This window comes from Procambarus clarkii, chromosome 35, assembly GCF_040958095.1.
Source record: "Procambarus clarkii isolate CNS0578487 chromosome 35, FALCON_Pclarkii_2.0, whole genome shotgun sequence".
Classification (NCBI taxonomy): Eukaryota; Metazoa; Arthropoda; class Malacostraca; order Decapoda; family Cambaridae; genus Procambarus; species Procambarus clarkii.
In genome coordinates this window covers 13031558-13041946 of record NC_091184.1, presented here as the reverse complement: position 1 = coordinate 13041946, position 10389 = coordinate 13031558, and the positions used below count along the sequence as shown (strand labels likewise).

The window sequence follows — 10389 nt, the reverse complement described above, 5'->3', positions numbered from 1 at the left end:
TTACAGCATAACTGATAAAGTTAGGCTAGAGTAATAAATTTCTGGTAAATTTAGAGTGATAAATTTCTAGAGTAATATAAATTTAAATTTCATATTAACTTGACTGACAGCTATAAATGCCAATCAGGCTTCAATATACTCTTTAATGAAATATTTAAATCAAGAGTAGAACTCATAAATAGGCCTAAACAAAAAATAAAAAATGGACATCAGTTTGCATATGAATCTATTGAGAAAATTCCTTGATTAATATACACTTCCTTACCAATCAAATGGTCTCACCTTAAGTACGTCTCAGATTGTCTTCTTCACCAACTCTAATGCTAAATAATATTACAACAAAAATGTTTATAACTTAGCTACAGAGTATATTACATTTTAAATAAATTTCCACAGAAAGCTAAAAAAGGAAGCACATTATTTACATAAATATGAAGAAAAACATAAAGCTTTGTTTTACCTTTGCTAAATTAAAGAGATATTTCTATACTTATAAGCAATTTTGAGTTTTCCTAGTGACAGCTTCTCTAGTTCTTGCTTGGTCATCTAACTTTCATATAAGAACAATATAATAAAATATCTTCAGATCTTTACCTTTTCATTGTGAAGTGTATTTCTCAAAGAAAATATAATTACCTCTGAAGAAGATCCAACTGACATTGTGATAGCACACTGTTAGATTAAAGGTAAGATAATATACCCTTATGTGCCTCATTATCCTTCAACATTCTCTTAATTATCTTTCACGCTCAAAGTGTTTAGCATATTATCTGCATGTATCATCTTGTGCTTCTTCATTTGTCCAAGACGACTGAATCTCTTCCTACACTCTGGACACTCATGTGCTTTGTCCCTTGAATGCACTAACATATGAGTCTTCATAGTTCCACGCTCTCTGAATCTCTTCCCACACTCTGGACACTCGTGAGGTTTATCACCTGAATGCACTAACATGTGCTTTATTATAGCTCCACGTTCTCTAAATTTTTTGCCACACTCGTCACATCGAAAAGGTCTCTCATCTGCATGCACCATCCTGTGAGTATTCATATGTCCACGCTGAGTGAATCTCTTCCCACATTCTGGACACTCATGAGGTTTATCACCTGAATGTACTAACATGTGAGTTTTCATACCTCCATGCTGACTGAATCTCTTCCCACACTCTGGACACTCGTGACGTTTGTCACCTGTATGCACTAACATGTGAGCCTTCATACTTCCATGCTGACTGAATCTCTTCCCACACTCTAGACATTCATGCGGTTTGTCACCTGAATGCAAAAACATGTGCTTTATTATAGTTCCACGTTCTCTAAATTTTTTGCCACACTCTGCACATTGAAAAGGTCTCTCATCCGCATGCACCATCCTGTGAGTCTTCAAATGTACAAGCTGATTGAATCTCTTCCCACACTCTGGACATTCATGAGGTTTGTCACCTGAATGCACTAACATGTGACGCTTCACATGTCCAGGACAGGTGAATACCTTCGGACACTGTGGACACTGGTGAGTCTTCTTCTTCTTTATGACAGGTGCAGTTTAAATAAATAAATAAATAAATAAATTTTTATTTAGGTAAGGTACATACATACAAAAGATTTTACAAAGAATGATGGGTTTATAGATAGGGCTAGTACATACAATGCCTAAAGCCACTATTACGCAAAGCGTTTCGGGCATGAAAAACTTAAATGACTAAAGCTTAATACTAATTGAGCAAAAAGAATAATAAGTGTTGAGAACAAATAAAAAAAGTTGATAAAAAAGGTGGGGAGGAACATAGCTGAAAAAGCAGCACAAATACAATTAGGTCGACAAACAGCATTGTTATAAAAAAAAGCAGACATGGGTTGACAATAGAGGGATAAGGTAGGTTACAGGGAATTTATTAGGTATAGCTTCGTTTTTATCCTAAACTGGTTGAGAGAGGTACAGTCTTTAACATGGTTGGGAAGGTCATTCCACATTCTGGGTCCCTTGATTTGTAGAGCATTTCTAGATTGATTCAATCGTACTCTTGGAATATCAAAACTGTATTTATTTCTGGTGTGGTGCTCATGGGTTCTGCTACAACCTTCTATGAAGCTTTTGAGGTCAGGATTGGCATTACAGTTCAGCATTTTATATATGTATAATACACACGAGAGAATGTGCAGTGACTTCATATCTAACATATTCAGAGATTTGAGTAGGGGTACCGAGTGATGTCTGGGGCCAGAGTTGGATATTGTCCTAATAGCAGCTTTGTGTTGAGTAATTGGAGGATGTAAATGATTTTGGGTAGTAGAACCCCAAGCACAAATACCATAGTTGAGATATGGATAGATGAGGGAGTAATAGTCACCAGAGCAGGGCGGGGTACATAATATCTGATCTTAGAAAGAATGCCAACAGTTTTTGAAACTATTTTGATATATTTAGAATGTGTCCCTGGAAATTCAGCTTGTGGTCAATGAGAACGCCAAGGAATATTCCATCTAATTTGTTACAAATTTGGGCATTGTTTATTTTGAGATTTATTTGATTAGAGGATTTATTGCCAAACAGAATATAGAAGGTTTTGTCAATGTTAAGGGTGAGTTTGTTGGCAGTTAGCCAAAGATGGACTTTATTTAGCTCAGTATTTACTGTGGCATTTAGAGCAAGGGGGTCAGGACTGGAGTAAATGAAGGTTGTATCGTCAGCAAATAGAATTGGTTTGAAGTGTTGGGAGGCATTTGGAAAGTCATTAATGTAGATGAGAAAGAGGAGGGGGCCAAGTATGCTGCCCAGAGGAACACCAATGTTGACGAGTAGGGTGGGAGAAATTGAATTATTCACAGAAACATACTGGAGCCTGTCAGTAAGGTAAGATTTGAGGTATTGCAGGGAGTGTCCTCTGACTCCATAATGATGCAATTTAAGAAGAAGGTTTTGGTGGTTGACAGTGTCAAAAGCCTTACGCAGGTCCACAAATAACCCAACAGGGAACTCATTTTTATCAAGAGCTGCATGAATCAAGTTAATCATACTAATAAGTGTATCGTTAGTGCTTTTTTGGGTCTGAAGCCACATTGGCAAGAGCTAAGTATATTGTGTTTGGCTAGATAAGAGTAAAGCTGCTTGTAGATTAGTTTTTCAAAATTTTTTGACAAGTTAGGCAGGATTGATATAGGTCTGTAGTTGTTAACATCTGAGAGATCACCACATTCGTGTACAGGGGTTACTCTCGCTTTTTTTAGAATATCTGGAAAGGTTTGGAGTTCAAGTGACTTGTTGAAGAGCAATGCAATAGCAGGGGCTAAAGATCTGGAGGCTTTTTTGTAAATTAAAGTTGGTATCTCCTCAAGGGCACTAGACTTGATTTTAAGGGAAAGGATTATCTCATTAACGTCAGTGGAATTAATAGGCTTTAGGTACAGAGACTGTGGATAGTTACCTGTAAGATAGTCCTTAACATCAGTACTGGAAGATGGAATATCATTTGCAAGGGATGACCCAATGGAAGGGAAGAACCTATTGAACTCAATAGCAGAATCAGAGGCTGAAAGCTGACCATCGTTATTGGACAGGAGTGTTGGTTTGTTATTTAAAATCTTCTTTGATCCCAATATTGAGAAATTGTGCTCCAAGTTTTTTTAATGTTGCTCTTTATTTGGGTAAATTTACCTTCGTAGTATTTAGTTTTGGCTCGTCTAATTATCTTGGAAAGCAATAACGAGTAATTCTTTGAGAATTCTTTGGAGACAATTCCTAACCTATACTTCTTCTCAAGGTCATGTTTTTTATTAATGGATTTAAGTATTCCCTTTGTAAGCCAGGGATTGTTAAGTCTTTTGCTTGTGACTTGTTTTGTAAGCATAGGACAGTGGGTGTTATACAGGCTAAGAGTTTTTTGAAGAAAAGATTGCACTGCTAGGTTGATGTCCCCTATGTTACCTAACTCGGACTCCCAGTTGACATTGTCAGCAGCAGTTATAAAATTGTCTATAGCAGTTTCATTGTGCAGCCGAAAACTTAACTCCCTTGACTCTAGAGGAGGTTTGCTAATATTAGTTAAGAGAAATGTGGGATAATGGTCTGTTGTGCTATCGGTGATTATACCTGAAGTAAGCGGAGAGGTTATGTTGGTCCAGATGTGATCTAGAGTCGTGGCAGTACTGTCAGTGATTCTAGTAGGTCTAGTGATTAAGGGTATGAGGAAGCAGGAATTCATACAGTTGAGGAAGCTAACAGCAGTAGGGTGTTCAGGCTCGCAGAGGTCAATATTAAAGTCACCTGCGATAATTAGATGGTTTTTGTTCAGTCTGTATTAGATTTCTAAGGTTTGAGTTGAATTCGGACACATCAGTGTTGGGAATTCTATAGACTGTACCCACAGACAGGACAGACTCGGCATCCTTGACTCTGAAGCTGGCGAAGATATACTCCCCACAGCAGTCTCTAGTTCTAATTACTTTTAAGCATGTTAGTTCTTGGTGGTAGTAAAGAGCAGTACCACCACCTCTCTGAATTTGACGACAGTTGTGAATTGCCGAGTAGTTAGGCATGTTAAAGAGTTGAGTAGTATCCTCTTTCAACCACGTTTCAGTAAGTATAATAAAAGTGAATTTGTTAATAGTTTCAATCAAGGCACTAACATCATCGAAGTGTTTACCTAGGGATCTAACGTTCAAGTTGATTACAGAGATATTGTGATTATGTGTTAATACATTGTTTACATCATGTGCTGTAAAATATCTGCAATTTAGATCATTAAAGTGATGATTGTCATAGATAGTGGATAAGAGGTTTAGTTCTGGGTCTATACTTGTCTGCATAAAAAGGCTGTTTGCAGGAAAACAAGGCAAGAATGGCAAATTACAAAATAGAAAACAAAGAAAAAAGTAGAATAAAAATTCTAAAGTAATATAAACTTAATGGTAATTTAAATAAAAAAAACTTAATGGGAACTAGGAATGTAAAAAATGAACTAGAGTAATTAGTAACAATAGATGACCAAAAAAGTCAAAAAGCAATTATAACTATAAAATGAAAAGCTTGCTTACTAAACTAAGTACACTATAGTTGAATACTAAAGTTACACTAAAAACAAACTGAGGTAGTTTAAATAGTGATACACTCAGGAACACTGGATAATGAAGTTACTGTAATACTAGAGGACACAGGCAAAGCCAGTGTACTATGGAACATGGGAGTAAAATGAAAAAAGAAAATAATAAATATGACTTTTTTTTTTTTTTAACTAAAGTTAAAACCTTTTGAAAGGAAAGGCAGAGCTAAAGTACACAATGGTAGTTAAATGTGATTATAATTTGAATTCAGGCTATACAGCAGCTATCCCACAGTCACTGAGGAAAGAATTAAGGTGAGCTTCAGTGGTTATTGAATAGGTTTTTCCAGTGTCAGTCCTCCTAGCTATAATTTTACCATCTCGCACAAAACAGTGTTTAATTGCAGGGGAATTTTTGCAGAAACCATGCAGTTTAAAAAAAAGAGATTTTGCCTGAACCTGGTCAGACATTCATTCACATAAACAGTGGATTTACTAGCGACTGCAGATGAGATAAGATCAGACTTGCGGAAGGTTATCTTGTTATCTTGAGTTAATTTCGGGGCATTTTTTTGTGTCCCTGCGGCCCGGTCCTCGACCAGGCCTCCACCCCCAGGAAGCAGCCTGTGACAGCTGACTAACACCCAGGTACCTATTTACTGCTAGGTAACAGGGGCATAGGGTGAAAGAAACTCTGCCCATTGTTTCTCGCCGGCGCCCGGGATCGAACCCGAGACCACAGGATCACAAGTCCAGTGTGCTGTCCGCTCGGCCGACCGGCACCTATCTATTAATTAGTAAAATGTACAGTTTGTGAAACTTACAGAACTTGGAGAAAATTTAGACAAAACCTCTGGAATATTCATCAAATAATTAAAATAACATAGGGATAGTATCTTGATGTATGCATTATCATAAATTTTTGAATGGTGTCACGTTTTTCTTACTTTTTCAATATCTACCTCCCTTTCATTTGCATTAAAGGCTGTGGAATACATTGGAAATCTGCTGTAATTATACTACATTAACTACTCTAATTACCTAATAAAAATATACTGTACTTACCTCCTGAAATTTATACTGTACTTGCCTCCTGAAATTATACTGTGTTGGTGCATATACAAATGATCACTGATGCTAATGGAGCACAAGTGAATTTTTTGTAAATATATGCTCATTAAGTCCCTTTCCCACTATGCTATCCTCACACAAATTGGCAGGGAAAATAGTCCAGGATATGGAATGGACATAGGGTAGTCGGAGTTGGCTTAAGTTAAATGATTTAAAAACTATTAGCAATTAGCAACATCCCCCCAGGCAATTTCTATGGAGTCAGGTGTGAAATATATGGTGTGATTCCATGGAGCCCTAAGTGACAGTACTAATACTCTTATCTAAGAGATCTACACAGTTGTTTCGGTGCTTCTTAATAATAAATTTTCCGAGAAAAGGGAAAAGCCAAGGGTGGGGGGGACGATGAGGGTAGGTAGGAAGAAGAGGGAAAGAGGGTGGGGAAGGGTTAGAGACTCGAGTGCAGTCAGGTACCCTTCAATATAAAGGGAAATATCTATCTGTTTGAGGTTGGGTGAGATGGGGAGAACAAGGAAAATGAGGAGCAGGAAACAAGGAAAATGGAGCAGCTATCTAGTTTTATACGTATCCTGTTATTAGTACCAGATGATTTGGTACCCACTCTATAAGCTGATTTGATGTCATTTTTTTGGATTGAATACCTTAACTTATCCTGCAATACCTTGATCACGATGGCAGCACAGTCTTCTCCAGCAGTTTCTTGGGGAAAATCACGTGAAGAGATAATTACGGACTCAAGTAGTTTATGTTGGTCTGTCTCGTCTTGGGTAACAGTGTGTTGCTGTTGTGGGTTGTTCAGATGGTTCTCAAACTGTTGCAATATTTCTTCCTGTTTTTTAGTGGTTTCATCTGGATTAAAGTTAGTAACCGAGTTCTTGAGAAGGTTTAATTCTTGTTCGAGGTGGACGACTTTGGTAGATAGATCTTGATTGTTCTTGAGTAAGGTTCCAGCTTTATTCTGCAAAGATAATAATGAGCCTTGCAGGTTCATTATTAAGGCCGACTGCTCTTTGAATACTTTCATTTGATCTTCATGTACTTGAGTTAATAACTTTAGCCAAGGGTTATCAGCAAGACGCTTGAAGTCAGAACAAGGGGCAGCAGCTCGTTTAAGTTGGTCCATATGGCTACATAATACTTGCATGGCCCGAGTCGGAGACGGCGCTGCGCCCAGCTGGGATTGTTTGTTATTGTTGACGGGGGGAGAGTCGGTACCCCCCACGGCGGCCACCGAGGGGGAGATAGCTGAACTAATCATGTTGTTAGCCTGGCTAGTAGGGTTATTCTTGTTAGGTGTGCTATCTTTCTTAAGGGTCTTACTGGTCTTACTTTGCATGATAGCAGGATAAATGTAGGCAGGAACAAATAGGGAAGACTCGTTGATAGGCAGCAGTGAACGTCGGGTACAGCTTCCTAGCTCCAGGGAGCAACACTAGCGAGGTTGAAAAGAGAGAATTACGGGTTGGTCTTGTTGTTTTTTTCAATCACATTTGGGTCACTGTGTACTTAGCTGCCTTCGGGTGATGCTACATCATTTGTTGGTAGCCGAGAGCTCCAGAATCAGCTGATAAAAGAGGAGGGAGGGCAGGGCCGACAGGTGTTGTTGACGTTCGTTCGTGAAGTTTGTGTGAAGGTTTTCTCCCCCGGATGTTGGGAGAAGCGTCAAGGCTTGAGTGTTGTTTCTTAGAGTTAGACTTGATGTGAACACTTGGCGGTCAATGGTGGTGCTTCTTCTTTATGATAGGTGCAGTTTGTGTCAAGGTTTTCCCTTAATGCTCGTGCTGGACATCCCCGGCTGTGGCGCTGCTAAAATGGCGGCGGTTGTTTACCCTCTCATCACCTGAGCGTTCCAATGTTTTGGTCTGGTTCCACATATCATTTTTCCAACCTCTTATTTTTGTTTATAGCTAGTCATTTAAAATTAACACTTGTATTTATTCTCATGTTTTTGAATCAAAGAATGTACTTGGAATTGTTTCTTTAAACATAATACCACACTATTATACTTTTTGAAGGAAACAGCTCTCCCATAGTGGATGTGTTCTGAACCGTAATGGAAACTGACCCATGTATCAATCGGGTCAACCCTTGTGTTTCGTTTCCAAAATGGTTGCCCATGTTGGAAACAGGATCTGTATGTCAAAACTTTTCCAGGACAATATTTAAAGTAAAACCGAAGTTATTTGTTGTTGTATAAAAGTTGCATATTTAATGGCTTGTAGAGCTGGAAACCCGCAATATTACCTTGAGGTGCTTCCGGGGCTTAACGTCCCCGCGGCCCGGTCGTCGACCAGGCCTCCTGGTTGCCGGACTGATCAACCAGGCTGTTGGACGCGGCTGCTCGCAGCCTGACGTATGAGTCACAGCCTGGTTGATCAGGTATCCTTTGGAGGTGCTTATCCAGTTCTCTCTTGAACACTGTGAGGGGTCGGCCAGTTATGCCCCTTATGTGTAGTGGAAGCGTGTTGAACAGTCTCGGGCCTCTGATGTTGATAGAGTTCTCTCTCAGAGTACCTGTTGCACCTCTGCTTTTCAACGGGGGTATTCTGCACATCCTGCCATGTCTTCTGGTCTCATGTGATGTTATTTCTGTATGCAGGTTTGGGACCAGCCCCTCTAATATTTTCCACGTGTAAATTATTATGTACCTCTCCCGCCTGCGCTCAAGGGAGTACAGTTTTAGGCTCTTTAGTCGGTCCCAATAGTTTAGATGTTTTACTGAGTGGATTCTAGCAGTAAAGGATCTCTGCACGCTCTCCAGGTCAGCAATTTCTCCAGCTTTGAAAGGTGCTGTCATTGTGCAGCAGTACTCCACTCTAGAGAGCACAAGCATTTTGAAAAGTATCATCATCGGTATAGCATCTGTAACGGTTCTATTGTTACGTAAAGTATGGTGACAAATAAACACAGGCACTAAGATACTATATATATATTTGGTCGAATATACAGAAGTACACAGGTGATACGTTGGTGTGAGTTGAGCGCACTGAGCGTTGGTACAGTATCTCGCAAGTGTCTGCTCTAGACCACACTTGAAAGTAGACTAGTTAATGTTTGCTATTCTTGCTGCTTATATTGCTCGGGCAACACCTCACCGTGTTGCCCGGGCAACGCCTCACCTCATTCATCTTCAAAGGTTGACAGGAATATTAACACTATATTTGGAGCGAGTATATTATTGGGATAATCTACTCGCTACAGAACTCCCCCTCCCAGGGGATGAAAGGAAAAATACTTGATCAAGGAACTTAGCTGGTCGGTGAATTGTACGCCCTGCTCGCGTTACATAACCATCAAAGTTAACTTCCTCCTCTTCGCTGATGTCATCTAACTGGGGTCGTAGGGTGGGAGGTCGCACAGGATCGTCCGTCGTCGTAGGATCAGGTTGTGGTGCAGCTGGTAACTGGGGTTGTAGGGTGGGAGGTCGTACAGGATCGTCCGTTGTCGTAGGTGGCGATGCTGCTGGTAACTGTGGTCGAAAGAGTGAACTGCGTAGTCGGCGGATGTGTCTCTGGATTTAGCAGTGTCGCAGACGTTGAGACGAAGCCTGGAGCAGAGCAGAGAGCTGAGTGAGGCCGGAGTCGTGGAGCTCCGGCCTCATGTGGGAGAGCGTGGCGGCTCGATTGAGATTTGTGAGTGTCTAAACTCGGGGAGCGAGAGCGTGGCGGCTCGATGCGGTCGTAGTCTGCTGTCTGCTCTGTGTCGAAGCTGTAGCGTCTTGGGTTGATTAGGACTGTACACGCCGAGTACTACATTGTTGACTGTGGAAATTGTAGTCTGGTACCAAAAGATGTAGGCAGTGTGTGGACAAGCTCGGTGTAGCAGGAGAGAAGAATGTGCATAATTCTTGCGTCCTTGGGTCGCTGGTGGAGCATTTAGATCCGGGGCGGATGGGCTCGGGCACCAGGACATTAGGAGGTAATGTAGGCACGTAGTTAGGACAACGAGGTAATCACATCTAGAGCTGAATTGTCCTGAAGGCGACGAAGTGTCGGAAACGCAAGCTGTAAGTCCTGTACTGCGCAGAGGGCTTGAGTCGGCCGAGTATCAAAATGCAGTGAACGTGTAGATGAATCTGACGAAAGAGCAGCTGTCGTGGGAGTCCCTGTAGAATAAGCAGTGCCCTGGCAGCGACGGAGAGGAGGCAGGACAGGCTGTAGATCCCACATGATGTAGTTGCTGATGAAACTGTCAGATGAGTAAGTAACACTCGCTGTGCAGCAAGCTGTAGTTGATGAAACTGCCGAGATGATCGCGAT

At 40.6% G+C, this 10389-nt stretch overlaps 1 protein-coding gene across 2 annotated transcripts; it reads right to left on the bottom strand.

Annotated features, from left to right (window-relative positions):
- Window positions 1-254: 254 nt before the first annotated feature.
- On the bottom strand, window positions 255-7958 carry LOC138371362 (zinc finger protein 154-like). Of its 2 annotated transcripts, none has more exons than XM_069336145.1 (2): window positions 6792-7958; window positions 255-1527 (listed from the first exon to the last, which is right to left on the bottom strand). In XM_069336145.1, the coding sequence occupies exons 1-2, from the start codon at window positions 7464-7466 to the stop codon at window positions 733-735; spliced, it is 1470 nt and encodes a 489-aa protein (XP_069192246.1). In that variant the 5' UTR covers window positions 7467-7958; the 3' UTR covers window positions 255-732. The 2 variants fall into 2 exon arrangements, with proteins under 2 accessions (XP_069192246.1, XP_069192247.1); XM_069336146.1 differs by having other exon boundaries at window positions 255-1524.
- Between the last annotated feature and the right edge of the window lie 2431 nt (window positions 7959-10389).

Coding starts and splice junctions, on each gene's coding strand:
- LOC138371362 (XM_069336145.1), bottom strand. CDS start 7,466: ATGCAAAGTAAGACCAGTAAGACCCTTAAGAAAGATAGCACACCTAAC. Junction 1,528..6,791: donor GTGCTGCCATCGTGATCAAG/GTATTGCAGGAT, acceptor CCTGTCATAAAG/AAGAAGAAGACTCACCAGTG.